The sequence below is a fragment of the Typha angustifolia genome, chromosome 5 (assembly GCF_048772165.1).
Source record: "Typha angustifolia cultivar Huaian chromosome 5, ASM4877216v1, whole genome shotgun sequence".
Taxonomy (NCBI): domain Eukaryota; kingdom Viridiplantae; phylum Streptophyta; class Magnoliopsida; order Poales; family Typhaceae; genus Typha; species Typha angustifolia.
In genome coordinates this window covers 32,177-58,715 of record NC_133243.1, presented here as the reverse complement: position 1 = coordinate 58,715, position 26,539 = coordinate 32,177, and the positions used below count along the sequence as shown (strand labels likewise).

The following is a 26,539-nucleotide window of genomic DNA, read 5'->3' as shown; positions in this document are numbered from 1 at the left end:
GTATCCGAATTTTTTTCAAAAATTCTATCCGTATCCGAATCCGAATCCGAATTGGATAGAAATTTTTTATCCGAATCCGATCCGAGTCGGGTCGGATAGCGGGTCGGGTCGGAGTTAATCCGACCCGTTTTCACCCCTACGTGTAGGTGACATTACCGCTAGATGTGTATATATCCCCCTCGATGTATGAGATGATGGATGATTGTTTCTTGAGAGTATTTACCTTGTGTGGTGAATAGTTCGGTGAGCGATGATAAGTATGATTAATGCTTTGGTAGGCCTGAGATGACTAAACTACTATTTTATTGCTATGCATAACATGTAAAACCTATGATTAAGATGTGTACGAAGAAGAGATTGTATCAAGCTTTATATCTGTGTGAACTTATCATGATACGTTTAGGAACTAGCATGTTCTATGATAGTGACTGGCAATCTTTATCGATTGTATTGATTTAGTAAATTGTGGTAAGTCTTTTCAATAAGCATATCGTTATCGTTAGCAAATATAGGCATACATTGGATATACACATGTGATTTCATTATTTTAGATTATATGAATCCTACTCGCTGAGCTGTAAGCTTACCACCTCGTGGTGGTATTATTTTCAGAGCTAGCCCTGCGAGGGCGTGATAATGATGTTGTATTTTGGACTTTAGCATTGTATTTTGGATGTATATTTGAAAGGCTTGTTGTGGCCTGTGAACTTGTATCCGAACTCTTATAGTTGAGTTTATTTATGGTGAAATTGTGATGTTGTGTGCCTTGTGAAATCCTTGTACTGACAGGTCACGTGATGCACCGTGTGGAGGATTTACCCATGCGGTTTACACGTGTATTTGAAGGTTTGGGTGTTTCAGCTTAGTTAAAAACTTTGGTAAGTAATGCTGATATACCACATACTGTATATGTGATGAAATTGCATGTTTGGGTCGGATAGAGCGAGTTATTTTGAGATTGGAGTACGAATTAGGATATCAAAGCACTCTTGACTTTATCACAGAAGAACATATAGGGTCTCAATTTGTAAGACCCTGACTTGATTTAGGCTAGCAAGGTGGATATTTTAATCTATTTGAGATGTTCAGACTTCTTTATACAATGAAAAAAAAAAGCACGTCACAATATTGAGATCCAACATTAAAAATATTACAGATTTGTAATGCCCTAGAAGTTCTGATTGCACACTACATTAATTAAGCAACCAAATATCAAAACTAATCTGTCAACCACAAGAACAAAGTAATTACCAAATAATCTCGTCCAAACTTTTAAATTGAACAAGACACGAAATTTTACGCTCCCTTTTGTTTCCAATGAGGGCAATATCGCACATGACATGCATGAAATGCACGGGATTAGCTCTATACAGCTAGCAGTCGAAGGCACACAAGCCAAGTGAAAAGAAGACACAAGCCAAGCGAAAATTGCATGAGGCTTACGTCAGAAAATAAGTAAAAACTAAATACTTAATAGACCCTGGTTAACCATAATATGTAAATATTTAGACTGAGCTCAAAAATAGTTTATTCCAGTAGTTAAAAAGCTTACGAAAATCATGCTAGGATATAACAAAGCCAAACTCAGACAACTCAAAAACATTATTCAGCTCATCTTTAATTTTGGTCTGCAAAGTCCTATTCAATTATTCACCATGTGCATTGCACATATTCATTATAGCAGACAAACTAACCACAAAACTGTGAAAAAAGTGTTTCAGAAACATTCTGGTAATTCCTCTTCAGATGTCTAAAACTTGCTTAAATACTCTCATACACAATAACATGAAGTTAGTACACCAACACCTCGGTATACTTGCATTAGATTATCATTCTCTTTCCATCGTCTTCCCAGGATGACATATTCTCAGACCACAAATTTTCCATCAACCAAGAGTTTTGGCTTTAGATAGCTGTAAAGGAACCATCCATTACAGAAATGTTTATTAAAATTTAAAGGGAGACAAAAGAAGAAAATCATTACAAGGAAAATAACAAAGCAGTATGGCTAAAGAAAAGAACTGCAGCAATAACAAATGATTCTACGGAAAAATGACACATCATCAGCAAGTCAAATTTCAACAATTGAGTGACTGATGTTGTGAGAAACGAACTAGAAGTCCAGGAGACTGGAGAATAATGGATCTATCTTAACCTAAAAATATAAATTCTGAACAAGGATGGACAAACCCTCCAATTTAAAATTACTCCTATAGATGCACAATGCAATAACTTTTTCTAGAGGAGCACATGGTATTTTACTTTGCTCCCATCAATGTGCAAGGTACATGACAAATCAAAAAGCAGTCATTCCATCAATAAGATATCCTAACTTAGCCTTCCGTATTTGTAATCATTTGGTGTCAGTAGATATGTGGCCAACTCGGTAACACAAGCTTAAATTTTATGGTAGAATTGCATTTTAACACAAAAGTTCAGATTCCTAATAGGCCTTTTTATCGGAAGACTTGAGTCTATTCAATTCCTATATGTACAAATCTAGGAAGTATGGACACCCCAAATTGGGGAAGATATCCGTATCCAATACATATTGGATATGGATAAGGGCCGGATATGGCCCAGATATATATTCCAGAAGTATTTGAAATTAAAATAATTAATTTTAATTTTCGGATACGTGGGATACAGCTGGATATGGTAGGAATATGTTTTAGATATATTTTGGGCTTATTAAGTAATCATGCGGGTTTAATTTTATAAAACCATTAAACTTACCGTTAACCCATTATCTGCCTCTTCCCTTTGTTCTCCTCTTCTCTCCAATTGATTTGTGCCCTAGCCTACACCCTTCGTTCTCCTCCTCTATCGACACTCAACAACGACGACGCCATTCTCCCTCTCTCTCTTGACAAACGAGTTGACGACGATGCGATTCTCCTCCCTCTCTCGACACTTGACAGCAACGAGCTGCCAACGTCGGTATTTCTATCTCACACCGATCTTCCAATCTCTCTCTCTCACCCTTTATTTCTTCTCCCTCTGATTGTCTTTTTCTTTTCCTTAATTTCTTTTTAGTTTCTTCTTTAAATTTTCTTCATCTGATTTCTTCCACTTCCACTTCTCAATATCTGTTCAATTCCGTTTCTTACTTTTTTTTTTCTTTTCTTTTCCTATTCTTTTCTCAATTTTTTCTCCCTTGTTCTCTACAAATTTTTCTTTGAAACTGTGTAGATTTTCTTCTCAATTTTTCTACATTGTTGGATGTATTTTATAAAACCTTAGTGCTATGAGCCTATGAGTTGCTTATGTTGAATGCAATGATACCTACTACTCTTATTTTGGTGCATTAATCGTTGAATGTTAATGTATTCTGTCTAATTATCTTTGATATCTACTACTCTCATTTATGCTATTGAATGGTTATATAGACAAGAAATATATTGAAATATTGAATGCCATATTATGTATAGATTGTCATTAGAATATAATTTTTTAGTATAATATATATATATATATATATATTGTTATATCCTAGATGTATCATATCCTATTTTTGAGAATTTGCTGTATCCTCGTATTTGTATCGTATCCATATCTCATACCCGTATCCGTACTTCATAGGTACAAATTGGGTGGCAAATTAACCTTTTCCAATGCAGTGTACTAGGATGCTGCTATATGATCATAATGCTACTCTAACTAGAGGACCCGTTTAAAAAGCCTCAAAGCACTCAATCCCATCTTATAAGAGTTTCAAATATGGCTCAAATTTCAGAACTAGACAATGCATGAAATGGTTGCCTAGTGAGGTCATTTCTTCTTTTTATTCTTTGCTCCATGCTTTTTGAGAGTCAAAAAGTTAAAACTGGTTTCTTACTTCTCACCGTCATTTCTTGTGACTCCTATAGATTCATCTCCTTGTGAGTAAATTGGTTTTAAGAGTCTAATCCTTGATACCCTTCAAGCTGTATAAGATTCTTCTACAATTCCTGGCCTCTTATGGTAACTATAGGTATAACTTGCTTTATATTAGATTTAAAATTCCTCAAAAAGAGGGGAAACGCAATGCAACAGAGGATAAAAATGGATCACCTGCTGTAGAACTCAGTTGCCGATCTCGATCCATTGTAGAAGATGAACCAGAGCAGCACGAGGATCAATATATCTACTCAAATTAAGGTGAATCACGCATCAATCAATCAGTCAAATAGGATCTCCTCTACTATACTTTATCCGAACACTGTGCAATAATTAGGAGAAAACCACAGAAAAAATTAATAGAAAAGGAAAAGTAAATGAGAGAGAGAGAGAAGGATACTGAAAAGGTAGCGCTCCCACCAATCAAGCATGTAGAGTCCCATGGTGACGTTGTAGAGATGGATCTTACGGCTGATCCAATTCATCCTCTCTCTCTCTCTCTCTCTCTACTCTTTCAAAATCAAACCTTCTTTGATCCGGAAAGTGAAACTATGAGGAAGGTGATGTCCCCTTATAATACAGATATGAAATGCAACAAAGATAGAAATTATCTTACAATTAGGATCTTATAAAGAGTTGAGGTGAGTTTAAAATAGCTATATAAATAAAAGATTAAGACCAATGTCACAATTAAAATTAGATGTATCAAATAAATCGTGCCAAACAAATCATGCCAAACCAATCTACATATGTTTAAGGGACTCACAAAATATCTTAAACAGATCAAGAACAAATCAAATTCACCTCGAGGTATCTCTGAAAATTCTTGAAGCAAAGAGATCATGACACCCTAATAGTTGTATTACATCCTAAGCCAAAGTCAATCAATCTTGGAATCCGCTTAATCTCTCCTTGTGCTGGAATCTTTTCTTCAGCAAATCTCTTTGCGCCTCTATTTATAGATAGATATGTTGCACTAAACAAAATTTAGTACTACCATTGGTTGCTGCTAAAATGATAGAGCCAAATTCATATTTCCACTTTCTTCAGCAATACTATTAGATTCTCCAAATCACCCCAAATCATTTCTCTTAATCTTATTTCTTCGAACTTAAAAGGTTGAAAAAATGTTTCAGGTTAATCTTCTACTAGACATAACAAGCCAACACCATGGTTAATCTTCTACTAGAAGAAGTGAAGACACTAATAAAGGAACATATATGATTTTGTTAATGCACTCAGTTCCCTTAATCATATCCTATATATATGTATAGCTTAGATTGGGGTAAATTCACAGATTAACCATGCTAGGAGAAGAATCATAGACTTCTAAATAAACCAGAAAGTTCCTTAAATCGAAATGTTCTTATATCTTCATAATATAAAGTAGTTGCGAGATATTGATAATGATCAGTTAATAATAATAGCAATCTGCTAATTAAGAGAACTCCTAAGTTCTAGTACTATCTCATTACCAAGAGATATCACTGTAACCAGAGTGACATAAATCTTAAGTGGTCATTACAATACATAAATTCTGGAGTTAATTCTGCCCATCCTGATTAAGTCATGGTCTCCTCCAAGCTTATTTGGGTCAACAAAAATTAAAAATAATAAAAAAGGAGTGGAATGCAAGTAAAAAGTATATATATAAGAATCTAAAAGAGTGATCTGATGCAAGAAAAAGTAGATAGAAAATAATCTACAAGTGTGATATCATGAGCACAGTTAATCAACAATATTTTGGATCTAAAACTCATCTAGGGTATAACTGACAAATAAGAAGATAAAAAACAATGTAAAAGAACACATTGGAAAATAGAGCTGAACATGATTGGAGAATTATTTCCTCATGGAACAGTAACAACACTAGATTACACTAACGAATGCTAATAACTCTCTAAAATAAGCAGATGGCCTAAAAAGAGAGGTAAAGAACGTTTGCTTCCATGCTTAATTAAATTACTTCCCACCTAAAAGAACTAAGAAGACTTGCATCTTCCTTTCTCATGTCACATATACTAAAATTGCTCGCTGATGATGAATATTACATTTATAAGCTTTTGAAATCTTCTCTAGCAACTTCAATCGGTACTATTAGATAAAGGTCCTTGATCATCTTATGGAAGTGAAACCAAGGATAGCCATGACACGGGCACAACACGACACATGCCGCAAAAGAGGGAGAGAAAAAAAAGAAGGGAGACTACTCACCTTCACTCTTCAACCTCGTCGTCATCGTTCGCCGCCAACCTCGTTGTTGCCCATCCACACCTCAAGTTTTTATTCGACTCACACCTTACCTGCCCGAGTACTTCTTCCTCCTCGAGCTAGGATATCGGCATCGGATGCGAGCACCGCCTTTATCGATGAGCTCTAGCAAGAGAACAACAGGCAAATGACGAGGTCGACGGCAATGGAAAACTCAACGACGAGGTCAATGAGTAGCGAATCACTACTAAGAGTGGTGCCGTGCAATACCCTCTCAAGGCTTTTATGAAGGAGGAATGAGAAAAGGCTAAAAGAACTTTGAGAGATCTTAAGAGAAGAAAAAACCATTGAAGCTTCTAAGAAGAGATCAACAATCAAAAGGAAGATAATTGGAAAAGGCAAACCTAGATTTACTACTATTAGATAAATTCCATTATCACTTAGCTTTGATTCTATTAGATTTTTTTTTCCAATGTTTTGAAAGGTGGCTGCGAGTTGCAGGCCGTCATCCCACCGTGTAGCCCCTATGCGGGAAGCCAGTCTAGCATTTTTAATCTATAAAAAATAAAAATAATCATATATATTTTTCATGATGAACTACATCAAAATACAAAATAACATGATCACAATTTTCACTACTAGACCAGTGACTAGTGACCACAAATATGAACTATGTATTAAATTAACAGAGAGAATTAAAAGAATATTCAACATGAATACATGATGAAAGAAAACGTGGCAGAACTTGGACCATCAAACAGTCTAATGCATGTAGGAATTAGAATAAACACCAACTGCTGCAGGGAAGAAAGAGAAGAACCATAAGAGAATGAAGAAACAGAGGAGCGAAAAACCCATTGGTGGAAAGAGAAGAAAGTCAGAAAAGAGTCAGTGGAACAGAGAAGAAGAAAAAGAAGAAGAAAGAGAAGAAGAAAGGGAAGGCACCTGCCGTGTCGCTTGCCGCCGCTCGAGAGAAAGGATCGAGAGAGGGAGAGAGGGAGAGAGGGAGAGGAGAGGATCGATTCCCGGTCTTTCAGAATTTTATAACGAAACCCTCTATTAATTTTTCTTTTTCTAGGACTATTATTATTTTGATTGATGGATAGTAGAGAAAGAATTCCACTATTTTTTTTGAAAGTTTTTTTACTTTATTGTATTTGGATAAAGAAAGTGGAGAAGAAAATGAGTTTTCTACTTTCTTTCTAAAACTACTAATTTTTCTCATTCCACTTTTTTTTACTTTGAACCTTTTTATGTCATGTATAATTATAATAATTACTCATTTTTAATAAACACTTTTACTTTTACTAGACATTAATAAGTCATAATTATTTTTTAGAAGTTCAACTCTCGAACCTTTTAGTCTCTTAGGGCCGGCCATTCCTCTCCTCTTCCCCTCTAAATCTCAAATCCACCTATTCAATTAACATCTTCATCTTCTCTCACACCATTGCTAACATCGTCATCATTATCCATCTACCTTTTAAACTCACCTTAGCTAAAAATATATTATTTAATATTAGAGTCATCATTTCTCGGACGAAATGTTACCACTAGATTCATGATAATACACCCACACGGAGGCATTTCGGCAATAGTGGAATCGATGACCTTCAAGGAGATTGATATAATCCCTAACTCATCAACGACCATGTCATCTTCTACTATGTCGAAACATTCAGATTTGATCCAAATGGTGGCCACTTTGATGGAATCGCAGAGAGTAATACTACAAGCTTCCAATGAGGGATTGACTCAAGTTGTTGTCAACTTGTGATGGCACCCTTTGGTAGCATAGCCCCCTCTTTGCAACTAGACCCCTCCATCTCCTCTAAAATGTGATGGAGGATTTTTTTTTTCGGTGTACATCACCGCCAAAGGAACCATTATTGCCCACCCTAGCGGTAGGACGTCTCCACCGACCTCAACTTGAGTCGTTGGTTGAAGATATTGAAATTTAGGAAGAGTATGGGGACTTGGCGCATTGACAACCGTATCTAAGAGCTATGGTTATCGCACGCCATGCTTGAGTGTACCCAAGGAAAGGTGAAAGCTACCCGATCGCAAATATTATTGGAAGCTTTTTCTATAGACCAAATGACGGAGGAAAAGATGAGGTAACTTTGGAACATGACGAGGAGTGGATGGATAGTAATGGGGGCGAGGAATCCACTTTGGTCAACCGCAGCAACACTCATCCACCACCGAGGCTTTTACAGAGGTTGAAGGACCTCTAAGGGCCCTTATTTGTCTACTAACGCTAGACTAGGTGTAGGAACAAATGACAAAAGAGTTGTGCTTCTACCGTGATGAAAGATACACACTAGGTCACAAATGCGCTTGATCTGCGGGCTAAATAATGTTGTAGGGAGAAATAGAAGAAGATGAAGATGGTGAACTAGCGAAAGATGATATAGTTGAAAAGTCTACTATTTAGGAGTCATTGAAGAACCGTGAGAAAGTCCATGTCAAGATTTGCTTGCCCGCTTATATCGGTTTCATTGCATCAAACACTCTTTGGGTTGATGTCACCATGAAGAAGCATACTGTGCAGATACTCATCGACGTCAAAAGACTTATAATTTCTTAGATGAGTAGATGGTTCAGATGATTATGTTGACATCGAAGTCATTCTCAGGCTTCGATATGATGATCGGAGATCGCACTACTTTAAGAGTGGAGAGCATACACCGCGGGGTCATATTGAAAATCTAAAGATACTTGTTGACATTGGATCTTCAACCATTTACTCTCGGAGGAGTATATATTGTGCTTAGCATTCAATGGCTATATAGTTTGAGTTCAATCACCTTTGATTTTGTAGAGATATGGGTGGACTTCAAGTAGAATGAACAACCCGTGTGACTTGATGGGATTCAACACCAAACCGACGCCACCTTGTAGCAAATGGTAAGACTGCTTAGAGTCAACATGGCTATTAGCATGCGATGGAGGATTGCTTCCTTGATTCTTCAATTGGAGGACAAAGTGAGTGAAAGTGTGATAGAGTAATATGATATGGGAGGGGACATTAAGTTCGCTAGATCAAATCGGCTTATCTAGCTAAGGCGTTCGAATGCTTCGCCCGCCATTTGAATGCTAACTCATAATTCGCATAAGACACTTGTGAATGACTCACACCCTCATAACTGACTGCTGGCTGCAGATATACATGCCATCTTCGTCAATCTTTTAAACGCCACAAGTCCAAGGGAGAGTAGAGTAGATTATAGAAGAGAAGAGAAGAGAAGTGAAGAATGATGGCATCGCGTTATGGTGCAGCGACAAAGTAGGTGAGGTTGGGTTACCCAGAAAGAGAAGGGGCCGTTTGATTGGACTCTTGGGGCACTGCAGAAGACCAGCTCCTGGAAAACGATCCGATCCACAAAAAGGTTGAGAGCAACGGCAGGAAGCCCACTACTTCCGTATCTGTTCCCCCCCCCAAGAAATCCTGTGATTTCGGAGGTCTCTTCGCCCAGAAATAAACTTCTAATTACAAATACCTCTGAGAAAGAGACGGAGAGACAAAAATAAAAAGAAAAGAAAAGATAAAAAGAGGCAATCTGTTGCACAGCTCTTTCTCCTATTAAACAAGGAGACACCACAATTTAAACTCAATCCTCTCTTTGCTCCGATGATTAAGTATTTTGCTCTCTTGTACTTTTCAATTGTTAAAACGAATCTTTTGTTACTTGGCCTAAAAAATTTGAGAACTTATCTTTTGATATCGCATCTGAAGCTTGTCAGTTATAGTTCGTCTCGCATGAATGCGTAGTTCATGTCAATGGTTTCACGACCTTTTAACATTTGGATTATGGCCCAAGTGGATAGTTCTGACGAAAGCTAGTAATCACTCACCATTACATAAGAGCTGCAGAAGCATCTGCTTGAAATTTTCAGCCTTTTTAAAGTTTTGATCGAAGAGCGTTGTATCTGTAATTATATGATTGCCGTGTGCAGAATATAAGTAGAGGATTAAAAATTTACATAGAATATCACGAACACGACTTTAAAGCAGCAAGTCACGAATCTTCACTTGTCTTTTCACAGCATTTGTGAAACCCTGTAAACAATACAGTTGTCAGAAATTCAACAATTTAGTTTAAAGTATGATATGACATAAATAATGAAAGATTGCAATATTAAACTCCATTAAGCAGACCGGAAGATGTCACTTTGCTGCTGCATCTCTGGATGCATTTTCAACACGCAAGATTCAAGGTTGCACGACGACTCGCTACAACTTATTGACCAAATAACTCATACATTGGAAATACTTTTCCATCACCTGCTTTACCCCTTGTAAACTCAACTTCTCGTTTCTGGAATAACTTACAGTGGCACTTAGAATCTACCCAAAATCAACAATTGATAGATTCAATAATCAACAAGAAACTTGCAAGTAAACACCCTTCCAGTTAGACATGGATAAGTAGTTTCGACCACCAATTTGCAACCAAGGGATCAACAGAATTCTCCAGCAAGATAGGATTAAATGTATAAACTTGCATTTGATTGTGAGATAACTTTCAAACTATTTTAATTATGCTCATTTCTTAAACTTGCATAAGAAAACTTAAACCAATTTAAGTTATTATGTTGTTTGGTTGTAAACTAGTATAGTGGTGCAATTACACTTAATATGATATAAAAAGTAGTAAGTTTAGAAGATATTTTGGCAAATGATCAAAATACTCTATACAGTAGATGAATGAGAAGTAGAAGAGAAGAGAAGAGTGAGGAGGAGAGTGATTGAAATGATAGTTAATTCTAGTTATCTTTTTAAAGACAAAATAGTAATAACATTCTATTAGTAAATATATAATATTGGATGGAAGATGAGAGTAGAGTGAAGTATATAGTAATAAACTAGTATTGAGATAAGCTGTTGTTTGGATACTAAACTAGTATAGACGTCATTGTACTAAAATAAACTAATGCTTATTTCACAACAATATGAAGCCTAAATGAATTAACTAAAGCCTCAAAAATTTGTAGAAAATATAAGTCAACTTTCATACACCATTGTACTAAAATATAATGTCGACCAGCATGCGTGCTGTGCCGAGCTGTGTCTTCCGGCACGACCACGTGGCGGTCATTGTGCCATGTGAAGTTTTTTTTTTGTAATTTTTCTTATTTTTATCAATCATTATCAAATCATTGATCAATTGATCATTTAGAAGACTTAGAAAGAATTAATGATGAGGAGACTAGAGATGATGATGATAGTGATGGTGATAGTGATAATGACGAGACTTAGTCTGATGGTAGTGATAATAGAGATGAGACATGCGTCTCTATTACATAACCTTCTCAGAGATATTATTTTTACGAACTACTTAAGTCTGTAGATAGTAGAATATCAGGAGAGGTGTGTGCACAGGATGATATGTGTTTATCATCATTACCATCATATTAATCACCCACTAGGGCCAAATACTTTTATTATACTCTTTTCACAATCTGCATATGCTTATGGTGTACCTGTGCCTAGTGCTAATACCGATCATTCCTATGTATGTTCAATATCAATATCATTTCATAGGAGAATTATAAAATTCCTATTTGTATGAATGAATTTTGAAAAATATTGATAGTATTAAATTCAACATTCTTGAGTTTTTCTTGTGCCGGCAAATGAAGTCTTTGGTCCTCCTCGTCATTCTATATTCAACTAGATATTAGTTTTAATTATTGAACCATTGTCAATTAATATTATGTGCTTAATTGTATTATGGAGTATGAAGTGTTCGATCATTAATATTAGTTTTAATGAATATATTAAATTATATTATGTGTCGAATAATATTTATATTGAACTATTATTTGATCTTCAATAAAATATGTCATTTAGAAAAATAATGTAAAGATAAAACACTATAATGTAGGTTTTAATATATATATTTATACCAAAAACCAAAGATTGACATAACAAAGATCCAGAAACATATTTAAATATTCTAAAAAATTTATTAAAAATATTATAAATGCATGCTAATGGCATGTAGAGGTATGCCACTAGCACGCTGAGGCATGCTTAAGCGTGTTGCTTGGCACATGCCACTAGTAATGGTTGTCAAACACAAGGCATTAGTTGCATATTAAGCTTCACAAAGATAAGTTTAGTTATTGTTGTTTTCTATGCTTTCCGTAAATGATCAATTAGTTGATGCAATTCCATTTCAAAGAAGAAAGTGTGCCAGTATGATAAACATGGACTGCATACCTCATTGTATTTGAAGAATAATGGTCGCGAATCTCTTTCAATAGTTGCTACCTTCTGTAAAGCATCCCCACGAGTTTTTGAATCTGTGCTATTCTCTTTTCTAAACCTGCTTGTTTTAAAACAAGAGTTTGTAAAAACTATGTAATCAGGAAAGTACATCCTCCTCTAAATCCTATGGTAGCGGATATTGATGTAAAAAAGATTCGGATAAAGATACTTCCTAGTACGAAATACTAAGCTAATACTTAAAGGCTATAACAATTAAGACAGATGTGCTAAATAATTATATAAAACATGTGAATCGTACAGCATTTATTCCCAAGTAAGAATTTCTAGAGATATATACTAGATAGAAAGGCTTAGCTAGAATTACCTATCAAAGAACTTAGATGAGCTAGAAGGCTTCTTTAAAGCTCCTGGGGAGTTGATATTTATTGCAGAAGATGGGCTTGGAGCTGTATTGGCTATCTTTTGCCTCTGAACAGATGTTAAATTCTGTTTACAACTTTTCTCAGTGAATGCTGGTTTAGGGATGTTCACTGCAGGTACTGCTTTAGAATTTATAGTTGTTGACGCCTCCTTTCTACTGTTGCTTTCATCAATTAGATTCAATATCTTGCCAACACTATCTTGGAGAATTCTCTGCTTCTCGACCTATAAAGTCAAATGGCAATATACATCATATTTCTAGAGATGCAACAAGGTTCGAAGCGTGTATTTCAGTTCAAATGGGTTATGATCTTGCTTGTCTAAGAAGTAAGAAAGTAGTCAAGAAAATATGGTAAGCCCCGAGGTAGTAGTTCAGAACATGATATGGGTTATTAAACTGGACAGATCATACTGTATTTAAAGTAGTCTGAACCAAATTGGTTGGAATGAGGTTGTCTTAGGATCTTAAAAAGTGGAGGCATAACCAAAGTGAGGAGACAGTAGAGAATTAAGGAGGATACTTTGATGGTCAAAAGAGATCACAAAAAGAATGCGAGAACCCAGGCAAAGGAAACTAGGTCTCATGTAGAGAAGGGATACCCAATAGTTTGTACCTATTTTTGTGGTAATGAATACTTTTTACAAGAAAAGGGAATATCACAAAAAGAATGTGAGAACCTAGGCAAAGGACAATTAGGTATCATGTAGAGAAGTTACCATGTCTCACCTCATGCAGCAAGACCTGCTTCATGGCTATAGAGAGCCCAGAATGTTCAGATTGATAGTCCTGTTGTTATGATGTGACCCTGTCAAAATGTGCATACTATTAATTGAAGACAAAACAAAAGGATTGCGGAAGAACCTTAAAGTTGACAAAGTCATGGATTGGGGGATCAAGAGAAAGTGGATGAGCATCAGGAGATGCCCCATATCTTTGCATTCTCTCTGGAGGCTCAATTTTTGAAATTTTATATGTTATACAATAGGACACCATAGTGTCAATAAGCTCAGCCAGCTCATCCTTTTCTCTCTGTGAAAATAAATGCAATGCCACCTGAAAGAAATAGAACGAAGTATTAAAAATCAGAACCATATTAAAATCATGTAGATGTAATTAAGGCTGATGACGATCTTAATTGAGTCAATGATAACCATTATAAGAATTTTTTTTGTGTGCAAAGTAATGTCTTACCATCACCTTAGCAGGACTTAGTGCTAGACATTAGGTAGGCAAATTTAAACCATTTATTTTCTCATTTAAGAATATCTTTGAGCTATGTTATGTAGATCTACGCCTTCCAAAAGGCAATTCTCTGATATTAAGCATCAGAGGAACAGGTTGGAGAGAACCTTACTGGCCTCAAATTTGGAGGTGACAAAGTATGTAATAATGGAGTAATAACATCTTCCATGAAAGACTCTATCGATAGATGCCTTGAAATTGCTGGTGATATTTTGCTTTGCCAAGTCTTCAGCAAGTCCTTCTTTTCCTTCAGCATTGCTCGACATCTGCAAGTTTTCATTTATTATCTTGAACAACCAATTGCAAAGCACCGCAAGTAACATGTACAAAACTACCTCTGTGAAGTCTTTGGCCATTCGATATTTGGCTTCTCAACTTGTGCTATGAGGTAGCTCAAACTGATCACTATAGGAGGTTGATAGGCTGCAAGATAAAGTTGAGTTGTTGGTCAAATGCTAAATAGAAAATTATAGTATTGTAACAATCGGAGCACAGACTGACCATGGACTGACATATGTTGAGTTCGGAAACCATACTGAAGCAGTGAATCAGAAATTCCAAGTATATCCAGACATTTAACCTTTAAGAAATAGAACCATACTAAGTACCCTATGAATAATGCACGAGTCCAGTTGGATTATTCAGACATTATTTAAGTAAAATAAAGATCCAATTGAAGCTACTTACAGTCTTTTGCATCATTGGATCATGATAAGAGAGACGCAAAAAGTTTTCATGAATACCATCCATAGTCAGCTCATATTCACCACTGCCAAATTTTAAATGGAAACTATGGCAATAACAATCCAGAGTACTGTCAGATATAAAGCAAATTAATTGAGCACCAATTACTTTACCAGTTAGCTATTAAGGAGTACAGAAAGTCCACATCCTCTTTTCCAAGGTGGCCCTTCGCAGCCTTTCTTCCACGCTTTAATTTTTTCATATAGAAAACCTATATCGAAAAATGCTTTTAGGCAAGTAATACAAGAGCAGAGGAGATTCTTGAGTTTGGGGGTAGGAATGAATGCCTTACAACACAACCAACAACAATCTAAGTCAAATATTAGCTTAGAGATGGATTACAAATGAAGTGTAATTTCTGCGTGACTTGGTGAGCTTAGGGATGTATTTAAGTGACGCATAACTTTTGTCAGCCTTGATGAAAAGATATTTCTCATAAATAAACAAACTCAATAGACATTACAGTGAAAGGGAATTACATACCTCCTTCCATACATCAAAAATGCTTCTTGACATGTCCTTACGACCAACTATTTGAGAATCAACATCAAGCTGTTCATCAGTGGAGCAATTCATTGAGCAAATCAAACTCATCCACGGAATTTGGAGCAGATGGTAATATTAGTGCTGCTAAACTTACGATGTTGAGTGTTTCTTTCTTCTTATTCAGAAACTGGAGTGTGTTTAAGCATGATCGGATGTCACATTCTGCATAAGAGTTCTAATCAAATTTGTATCCAGTCTAAAGTTCATATTTTTTGGAAAAATAAGTCTTCTGAAGTCTGAATATTTCAGTCCCTCAAATAAGTTTCACTGGATTAATCTATTGTGCTAAACTCGACAGCATGCGTATGAATCTATTAAAACGAATTCGTTATTTATTGGATAGGTGCTGGCAAATAGTGCTCCTTTCAATTAATATTTGATCACTTGCCAGGTACTAGTAGAAGAAAGTGGAACAAGTTCATATCAAGAAAAGAATAGCCAGAAAATTAACCCATACTATACCAATGAAATTCTTTGATATCAGGTAATGGATCAAAAGAATTTTTCTAAATCCATTTCTCCGTAGAAGACATATCATGCAGTCTGCTGCGAGAAAACTGGAGCTGATATTTCTATCAACAGGTTCCTTACGTTCTCTCATAAATTAGATATAAATGAATATATGGGAAGCTAGACAAACTTCTCCTTTATCTACATTCTGAATGAGGCATATCAACATAATTGATATAGCATAATAAATAGATTAAGATTTAAGAACAAGTCTGATACTTGGGGTTCACTCTAGCAAAATTTCTCAGATAATGCTTGAAAGTCAAAAGAGACAACTACCTAGCAAGTTGTCTATCTGAAGACACAATCTCATGACAAAAATAAATCTGATACAGGACACCTAATCAGTTTGTCAAAATGACAGCATCCACTGGATACCCATTCCACTTGAATCAGTCAACATACTGAATATATTTTGTTCAAATAAACCCTACTTCATAAGGCGTCCAATTTACGTACTTCATATCCGGCAAAAAAAAAACAATATCTCACACAGGCAATGTAAGATTTATGACTTATCAAAACAAACCAGTATTTTCAGCAAGTGCAGAAAGGGCTATTGTACTTGTCTTGAATCCTTCCATTTTGCAGATATACCTGAGCCTGCCATGAGCGAATTTCAGATGAGAAACAAATCCATAAATATTAGAGAAGTTAGATGAAACAATACTTCAAATGAATAACAGAGAAAAATGAAAAAAAAAAGGAAAATAAGAATAGACCAGCCGAAAAATTCTGAAGCTTACCTGTTTACAACACGACTAATCGTTGGTTGAACAAAAGTATGAACCCTGTAAAGACCACAAACTATTCAAGCAGCAGCAGCAGCAAGTAACAGTAGATTCAGTACTGAATGCAGCTTATTGATGGCAAATATCTGCATCGGTTATTCAAGTACTCACTTGGCTACCTGGCGTAGCTGCCTCAGAGCTGGTGCATAGAGGTCATTGCATATACAAATAACCTTCACAAATTTGCATCAACAAAAATGAGAATAGAAAGAGCAATCAAACAATAAAAGCAAGTTGACTTTTGCATTCTTACAGGCCTAGATAGCTTTGCTTGTCTGTGCACTTTTTTTGAGGAAGACTTTCGAGGTTGACCTTCCTGAGCGGCATTTCCCTTGTCAAGGTTATAGTTCTTTTCAGCTGCTACCTGCATGAGGAATACAAATTTGTGCATCCTAAGTGCCTGATAAACTATCTATGAAACACAAAATGTATGATAGCATGCAGAAATTCATCCCTTTCATTAGTCTCCATACATGTATGCTCAATATACAGCTTAAAAAGCTCTGCTTTAGTTGCCACTCAAAGATCTACAACAAAACTACTACTATATATTGTTAATTGTTCATTCTGCTGGACCCTGTTTCTCACCAAATATTCGAACTAAAAAATACATACAAGCAGCATTCACTGAAGTCCTTCAAAAGAACTATCAATTGAACCTATAATACCATATTACCATTTTTAGGATCACATCCACTGCACCCTTTCCATCATTGAGTGCTCCGTCAATTTCATCAATTACCTGCAAGAGTTCAGTAAGATTGAATTACATAGTGATGGGAACAGTTAACATTCTGCTAACACAACTCACCAGACACTTGGGCTTGGAGTCTGGCATAACAGAGTTCATTTGCACTACATCAAGAATTTTTGATTCAATGGTTGAAGATGAACGATCATCACTAGCATTTATCTGCACACAGTGTTTATCATGGATTATTTGTACTATTTCAAGAAACAGATGGTAGAGATCAAGCAATCAGTAATGGAAATGTAATTTGCAAGTCAAAATTGCTTGAGTCATTAGATACACCATAGTCAGTAAAACCTGCATCGCTGACCTCTTTTGGATACTCAAGCATCTTAGAGTGGCATGTAATAGGTTATGGCCCTCACATGCATGCATACACCAAATATCCTACTGAGACACTGACAAATGGAAAACAGGGATCAGGTGGCCCATATCCTACTGAGATAGGTTTAGCACTTAGCAACACCAGCAGCATGATCAGTTTTAGTGACACAACAGAAGACTTAAGTTTGACTTAACAACTACAAAAGAATATCCGGATGGAATAAAAAACAGAGCATCGAGTAATTCCCATGATTGGTAGTTTTCTCAATTCATGCAGAAAACATGTTTATATAACCACATACATGCGAGTGTTGTGTATTTATTGCTGTAGTGGGAAGCCTAAGGTAATCAAGCATGTTCTTAGGCATGTCATACGTAGAAGAACTTCAGAGTGGAAAAAATATTAAGAGCCTTCTAATGCTTTGTAGTAAGTAATGCATGCCTAAGAAATACAGGATTAAGTTCATCCAACAAAGACTGGACAAGTGATGCAGCAGGTATCAGAATAAAGACAAAGTATAATAAAAAGGTCAGGTGAATCATGCATAAGATGCAGATGATCAGGATGATGCCATTGAATTACAAAAAATGACATGAATTACAATTATGGAATTACCGCATGTATCCTTATTTATATCAAATCATCATCTGAATTAAATGCTTATACATTGATCTTATAGAGTTATATATTTAACTGAAGCAAGAACTATTCAAGATATCAATTAAAAGGAACAATCCTATAGTGTGATGTTCTTTTAAGAAAATTGATACCGAAGGCAGAAGGAAAGTGATGTTTAAAAATCCAACCTCCACTACACGATATCCACAATGCTTAGCAGCAACATGTGCCAGTGTAGTCTTTCCAAGCCCTGGTGGACCACAAAGTAGAAGAACCTGCAGTTCCCAATAAAATACATTACCAATACAAATATGGAAGATAGTTTTAGGGAAATAACAATAAAATATTGTAAAATGGTTACTCAACAATAAAATATGTCACACAAGAAGACGCGCCAATCCAACTAGAAGGCTGGCCAAACCATTACCGATTACAATATTAGTAATTTCAGATGAAAAAACATTTTCTCATTCAGACTCTTGGAGTTATATTCAACGGAGAAGATTATTAAACAGTCAGAAAAGAAAACTCATAGGCAACTTCCAGGAAAGTGTAAATCTACTAGTCTTAATGTAGATTAAGTAGCATCATCAGAACATTGATTATGCTTGGACTAGGAAGTTATAAGTTATAACTTGTGATTGTCAATGTTTACCATGAGAACTGCAGGAATTTGATCAATTACCTAGAAAAAGAGCTACCTCTACAACCCACTGAACAGGCATGTAAAAGAATGTATTACTTACCCACCTTATGTTCGGGTGGATGATCAATTGAGGTCCTCTTGCTGCATGAATCATATATTCCTTTCAGATTATTATTTTCTCCTTCAGTAACATTCAACGAATTAAGATGCTGGCTTTTCATAGGAGCTCCCCTATTCTTGGGAACAAAATTTTTACTATTTGAAAACTTCTGATGCTGAACAACAGAAGAGTGTCGTCGTAGAGAAGATAATACATCATCAGTTGTAGCCCTGACTTGGGATCCAAAGACAGAGGAGTCCCACTGCTTCAACCACAAAAGTACCTGTGCAGAGAACAAAACAAGTGAAATTTTGTAGTTCCAAATGATGTTCCAGTGAAAAAATAAATACTGTACTAATAGAAATTTCTAGGAGCAGAAGCTTCGGTACCTCTCGATTTGTTTGCTCATCACTTAGAAGCTCTGTAAAGGAGGTTGGTGCATATTTTTCCACCCAAAGTTTTTCATTGACTAGAGAGATGCTCGGGCGTGTTTGGTTATCTTGTGATTCAAAACTTTCTTGCAAAGCCTTCATCCATTATGGCAAGTCATTAGAAGGATGACTCAAGTTAGCTAATAGCATCTCTTCACACAATCAAACTTCAAAATTCAAATTTCAACTTAAGGTACTAATACCTATAAGGATAAGATTCAATGCAGAGAAGCAGATACACAATATGGATATAAAAAGTATTCTACATAGTTCTAAGTTTCTAACCTTCCAAAGGAAAAATTAGTTGTGGATTATGCATATCAGATAAAACCAACTAAAGTTGTAAGATAACAAGATGACTTGGCTAACCATCTTTTTACAAGATCTCATTTGTTGAAGCTGCAATCTACACTCCTCATTCATGTCATTCAAAGAAATAATCTCTAAAAAATGATTGAAAGTATCATTGTTTTCCCATTATTTTGAATGTGAATTAGCACCATAACTACTTAATAGAAATTATAGCATTAGCATCATAACCACTTAAGAATTAAAAGTCAATTGATGGGACATCTTTCCTAGTATCTAGTCAATTATACTTTTCTTTATAGGATAAGAAAATAAAAGAAGAACACTGTAGTAGGTCTCACAAAGAGCTTACCTTTGCTAAAGCCTCTTGCTCCACTCTTTTGCTTAATATGCTAACAGGTTCTGAAAGAAGGCCTGCATAAAAAAGAATCAACTTAAGGAAATACAGGATACATTTACATTTCAAAAAATAAGGTCGATGTACTTACTGAAAAGATCAAACATTGTAAGAGGTAACATCCATATTGTGTATTGGATTACAAGTATGAAGTATCATACTATAGAATAAAATCATAAATCTTACAATAGAGCACATTTTTGGTTCCATTTCATTCTGGTGGAACAAGAGATTTTACTATTGAATTTGAGGTTCTATTTTGACACAAGTGGCAGTTCTCCTTATGCACTAAATAAATCTATGAGGAATTTTGAGATCCCTCTGCATATCAGTTAGGAAGTTAATTGACAATTTGACTAAGAAAAAGAAGAACGCCATATTAGAAGTATTTTACAATGAATTATCAGTTGAGTTTAAAGGTTGTTTCAAGAAGCTTCTAAACAAATCAACGAAAATCATAGATGCATGTCACAAAGATGAAAATGTGGAGTGTACTTTCCTCAGGTGTGGGTATGTAAAAGAAAAATTCTCAAGAGGATGAACAACACTTTTGGAAGTCGGAAAAATCCTAAGCATGTGAGAGATTGGTTCTTGAGGCAAGAAAAAATTCGGAGTAAAGGTATGAGAAAATGGTGGTTGATTTGCATTGCTGCTATGATCTAGAGCATAGTAATCAAAACCGGAACAAACCTAGTGGTCGAACCAGTGTCGAACCAGTGAATTGACTACTAAACTGATTTAGTTTTGTTATTAGATCAAATAAGCAACGAGTAGAAACCGGCCAACTCGGCAGTTAAAACTGTAATCTGTGTAACCTAGCTATTTTTTGACAAACAGGTCGGGTCAACTATTTTTGCACCTTTACCCAATTATCCTTAATATATAATTATTCTATTCATTATCCTAAAGATATTTTAGTCCTAAAATTTTGAAAATGTTTAGTTAGATACATATTTGTGTCTTAAAATTAGTTATTTTGCACATATGCCCTTAAAAAATCTCGTATTTGCTTGCATGCCCCTTTAAAGTTCATATTTAAATGTATATCACTTAAAATACACAATTTTTGTCTTTAAATCCTTAGTTTTTGTATTAATACCCCTTGGAGTAAACTACAATTAAAATTTGAACATTTTAAATGTAAAAAGATAAAAATATCCTTATTTTAGTTTTCAAGTATTTCTCTTGCTTAAGGATATTTTATCTTTTTCTATTAAAAAACTTAACTTGAAATGTAATCAGAAGAGTATCTATACAAATAATATATGTTTTGAGGGTTATACATACAATTATACTACTTTTGTAGATACTTTTTTACTTTTAGAATTATTTAGAACTATCTATATGTCATTTAAATATTTTTTTTAAAACTAGCAATCTGACCGGGTAAACCACTGATTGAACTAATAAACAAAATCTAAAACTTGGAATGAGTTATCTCACAAAATCTCCTCTATTTTTCTTTTTGTGTAGGAATTCAAGGGGAAACTACTACGAAGAGGGCCATGCAGCTAATGTAGGGGACTGGTTTGGAGTCTGTGATTCTGGATGATTGCCCTTACATATTTGCTCTGGATTGCTATTAACTTTTAGTGCCTGAGTTTGGGCTTTACTGTGAATGCTGTTAATCTGGAACTGCGTACTGATATACATTTTTATATTTTGTTGTTGGATGTAAGGTTTTGGGTGGAAATAAATTGTTTGACTCTGTTGGTTATTTAACCCTACGTGGTCTTGTAACCTTGTTTTTGTGATTTTGTTGTTAGGGTGGTGATATTCTGTATTGTGATACTATTGAATTTTCTTTATGACATTTTTAATCTCCGTGATGGAGGTTAACTGGTTTAAGTTTCAATGAAATATGATTGCGGCCTTTTGTCCCAAAAAAAACATAAATACACTTAATATTTGATAAGGAAGACAAAGGAATTACTATCCTGGATGTTTACAGCACTCTGAACTCAAAAGGTAAAGAATGAACACGAAAACAGCAAATTAAGACAGCCAGAGAGAACAATAATAGCAAGCTGATGAGAAAAGATAAAAAGAAAATTTTCATAAAACTCACCACTGGTTGTTCTTTTCATCACAAACTTGCTCTGTCCTCCGGCCATCTCCCTTGAGCTCATCTTTGCATAAACCCTCTCTCCGCTAGGCCCAGTCACCGACATAAAATCTCCCTCAATCTCCGAAGCGAACCTTGAGATGATCTTCTCCTTGGAAGCATCTGCCTCAAGGGCCACATCAGCAGCCACATCCTTTGACGAAGGCGAGTAGTGGAGCCAATCCTCATCTGGATCATCACTGTACAAAGCTCTCCTCTTAGTTCTGCCTTCCTCCTCATGAGCAAGCACCCTAGAATCTTCGCTATCCTTGTTCTCCTCTGACCAAATCCATTTCTTGTTGATCTGGTTCTCCCGAGCTGTGGGAGGATCTAATCAGGGTAAAAGAAAAAGTAAGTGAATTGAGGAGATGCGGACAAAGAAGTTTGGATGTGTAATAACCTGAGATTTTCCATTGATATATCTCCTCTACGGGGTCATCTTGATCTGCTGCAAGATCCTCTTCCATGAAGTAATCGTCTTGGTTATCTCCTTCTTCGGGGAGAAGGCCATTGCTCTCAAGCCACTCCAGCTCTTCAGGATTTGGGATGTCCATCCCTGTTAGATCGCTGGTTGCTTCAATACCTAATCCCAAACACTTACCCAAATCCTCACGATTGCGAAGGAGAAGCGCAGGCTATAAGAAGTATTTGTCAGCCAGGACAAATTGGGGAAATTGACCCGCATTTCCCTTTCGTCCTGGAGGTTCACATAACCTGAAAGGCCTCTGAAACATTTACTCTCTTGTTGTGCTATACAGTTAAGTTTAAGTACTGGAGCTTGATGGTTATTTGTGTCCAATAGTGTGCAAGAAAACTTACACAAGGACTTACAGATGAGTTATAATTAGCAAACATAAAAATATTATCACAGAAGAGCAAAATATACAGAGACACAACCTTTACAAGCAACTTTATTATGTTTCAATGAAACTCATTAAAAAAAAAAAAACAAGCTTTACAAGCAAAGCAAACTGCTCACTTGCAGTTCATTCAAGCAAGTTGAACTAGCCAAGGAACAAGCATGATCCTCTAAACACATAACCAAGCACAATTTATAAACATCTTACATCAAATCCACATTCTACAAGAGTGCAAGATTAAACTGGAAATCAATTTTTATGGCACAAAGTTATCCCAAAGAAATGCTTCAGGAGGTAGGTATCAAGGAATAGGAAAACCTATATTACAATCTTTTGCTCAATCTTCACAAATGTTGTCTTTAAAGAAAGAGAGACAGTGAAGGCAAGAGCGCCTACACTTATCACCGTACTAAGTCTTCCTTAGTTGCTCTTTCTCTGATCCAAGGTTTTAAAAGACTATTGGCTATAGACGTGTGGATCATGTAGCGCTTAGGCTCTAGGTGGGTGCCTAGGCGGGCGCCTAGAATTCAAAACGGTTAATAAATAAACAAATAAAAGAAATAATAGTTAGAAAAGAAGTTAAAATTTATACCTACAATCTAAACAATGTACTAATATATTCTTGTTAAGAACTATAATAAGCTATTCAAATCCACTAATTCAAAACGGTTAATAAATAAACAAATAAAAGAAAAAATAGTTAGAAAAGAAGTTAAAATTAATACCTACAATCTAAACAATGTACTAATATATTCTTGTTAAGAACTATAATAAGCTATTCAAATCCACTAATTCATCAACATGTATAATAATTTTGAATTTCAAAGTAAATCTACATATTAAAATATGATATGAGATGCTAGTACGGTCAACTAGAGGGGGCATAAGCGGAAGCCAGTTATATTCTATCTAAGGCAAGAGCCCAAGCATTAAGATGAATGCTTTTTAAAAAAAATGCTATGATCTCTTCAAGGTACTTCATAAAAGATCAATTGGCACTATTGCCATATATACCTGAGAACAGCTTGAATCAAGTAGCAACAACTATGAATGAACACACCGAATAGACAAATTGAACCATGAGCTTCAAAACATTCTCAAAAGGAATTGAACCTTCAAAAAGCTGAGTTTGGAAGTAGTTCTCATTGTTCATCATGGAAAATAATTAAGATTTCTCCACCTTGACCAATCTATCATCTAAGAAGGCAGTAAATTCTTCCTTGTCCTCGAATTGTATGGGTGCAGCCATATCACTGTACAAGTTATACCACACTAATAGGGGGTGAAAATGGATCATATAGTGTTTAATCCATGGATCCAAATTTTTTGTTCGGATACGGATTCAGATACCGATATTGGATGAATAGGAAAATTTAAAACCTTATCCTGATTAAACCTATGGATAATTTTTGGATATGAATCAGATAATTTTCAAATGCAGATCGAATCTTAAACGGATACGTATTGAATCTTAAATAGATACATATTGGATCTTAAATGAATTACAACCTTTCTTTTGGACGTAATTAACACAAAATAAGAGTTTCACAAAAGTAATCTCTTGCGTGTCAAATATATATAAAGTTAGCAAAATCAATCTCTATAAACAACATATAACACATCATTAGTAATAATATCAGTATTTACCATCAAATGGAGCAAACTAAAACAAATTTTTTTATTTTGGGTGTCTGATCTAGTAACTTGATTAAATTTGCTCAGTTGCACAAGGATATCATTCTTGATCAATATTTCAAGATTAGTTAAGATGTGCATAAAAATAATCATAAGATAATAACACGTTCTACATAATATAACATTATTAATAAAATTACACTACAAAAGGGACAATAAGTTACTTCAGTTGAGCATCAACATACAAACATATTCTATTTCTAACGTCACATACTTCAATTGACTTCAACATACAATCATCTTCATTCACGTTAACTTCAAGAAATTCAATTAACACAAATTCAAACATAAAGTCTAGACAAAAGTTCACATTAACTTCGAGAAAATAAAATTAACACAAGTTCAAATACAAAGTCTAGACACAAATTCACATTAAATTCAACAAATTAAATTAAGAAAAGTTCAAAAAATATCACCATCCCAAAGTTAGAGAGGAACAAAAACATCCAACTATCCAAACAATCCTCCTAAAATATAGTATAGTAGTCATAAAAGAATTGATGAGAAATGGAACAACATTAGTACCAACATTATTGAAGTAGCCCTAGAAAAGCAAAAAAGACTAGCACAGGATACACTAGGTAAAGCAAACTTATGGAAATCGGGAATGAGCATTAACAGGTAGCAATAATATAGCTGACCAACGTCCATATGTTAAGGCATCAAATCAGTTCAGAATGGTGCAGAATAAATGCATACTAAGCAATATCCATAATCTCGGAAGGAGGATTTTTCCTTAAAACATAAAGAAGACAGCCATGCCCTAAAATTAGAATCTGAATCTCTAGACAAACTGAACAATATTAGATCAAGGTAGAAATTAAAGAGTTCTCTGATCACCGACAAGAAGAAGAACCTTAACTGATATGTCATCTATCACATATTAACTATAGATAAACTGAATAATTAATTTTATGCATTGATAAAAGATCTACTTACAAGGTTGGTGACGACGGAGATGTGGTGGGGGCCAAGCTTGGTGACCGGCGGAGCTTGCTGACGATGGCAGAGTGGTGATGGTGGCGGAGCTTGCTGACGATGGCAGAGTGGTGATGGTGGCAGAGCTTGCTGACGACGGAGAGGCAATGGCGGCGGAGCTTGGTGACGGTGAGTTCGAGAGAGGAGGGAGGAGGCAGATCTTGGTGACGTCGGAGAGGTGATGGCGGCGGAGGAGGAGTTGAAGATGGCAAAGTTAGGGCGGTGAATTTGGGATTTGAATGGCAGCTAGACTGCGTTTTTGGTTTAGATGATGACTAACGATTAAAGCTGATCATGTTGCCCAACCCGGCCAGGTTTGGATCGGGCTAAGCCCGGCCCGGACCCAGTTTGGGCCTGGCTCTGCCCGAGCCTGAATTGTCAATGGGTGGCATGGGCTGCCGCCCCTTTGCTCGCCTAGCCCGGCTCAAAAGTTTATTCGTCGAAACCGATCTAAAAGCCCAACCCGACCCTCGCAATTTTTTTATATAACTATTAATTTAATTATAAAACATTTTTCCATAGCCAACACGAGTTGCCGCTATAGCAACCGCCTCGAGACTTTGGTTCCTCAGACAAATAGTGGACTAAGCAGTTCTCAAACAGCTTGAATGTATGGTCAGTAATGTCGTGGACCAATTAGAGTTGCAATCAAGCTCGGCGAGGTGTTCCAAGAAGGAGAAGTGGGGGAAGATGAGGGTGGACTCGAGGGACCAGGTGGAGAAGGCATTGATAAATCCAGTCAG

At 35.7% G+C, this 26,539-nt stretch overlaps 1 protein-coding gene and 1 long non-coding RNA gene across 5 annotated transcripts; both read right to left on the bottom strand.

The window, feature by feature from the left end:
- Nucleotides 1-1,593: 1,593 nt before the first annotated feature.
- On the bottom strand, nt 1,594-7,260 carry LOC140760491 (uncharacterized). Its single transcript, XR_012104392.1, has 3 exons — nt 7,036-7,260; nt 4,054-4,126; nt 1,594-1,913 (listed from the first exon to the last, which is right to left on the bottom strand). It is a non-coding gene; the product is annotated as an uncharacterized lncRNA (long non-coding RNA).
- Nucleotides 7,261-9,932: 2,672 nt separating this feature from the next.
- Nucleotides 9,933-26,049, bottom strand: LOC140760304 (uncharacterized). 4 transcript variants are annotated; one of them, XM_073097218.1, is made up of 25 exons: nt 25,758-26,049; nt 22,664-22,977; nt 22,228-22,581; nt 20,115-20,176; nt 19,412-19,549; nt 19,027-19,305; nt 18,465-18,551; nt 17,394-17,495; nt 17,259-17,324; nt 16,836-16,946; nt 16,694-16,755; nt 16,538-16,582; nt 16,321-16,394; nt 15,376-15,443; nt 15,219-15,287; nt 14,849-14,946; nt 14,679-14,760; nt 14,493-14,571; nt 14,327-14,414; nt 14,104-14,257; nt 13,611-13,802; nt 13,476-13,535; nt 12,693-12,973; nt 12,320-12,425; nt 9,933-10,153 (listed from the first exon to the last, which is right to left on the bottom strand). In XM_073097218.1, exons 2-25 carry the CDS (start codon nt 22,815-22,817, stop codon nt 10,100-10,102), a joined length of 2,865 nt encoding a protein of 954 aa, XP_072953319.1. In that variant the 5' UTR covers nt 22,818-22,977; nt 25,758-26,049; the 3' UTR covers nt 9,933-10,099. The 4 variants fall into 4 exon arrangements, with proteins under 4 accessions (XP_072953319.1, XP_072953318.1, XP_072953317.1 ...); XM_073097217.1 differs by having other exon boundaries at nt 9,934-10,153; nt 22,228-22,593; nt 22,664-22,988; XM_073097216.1 differs by having other exon boundaries at nt 9,934-10,153; nt 22,228-22,593.
- Nucleotides 26,050-26,539: the final 490 nt, after the last annotated feature.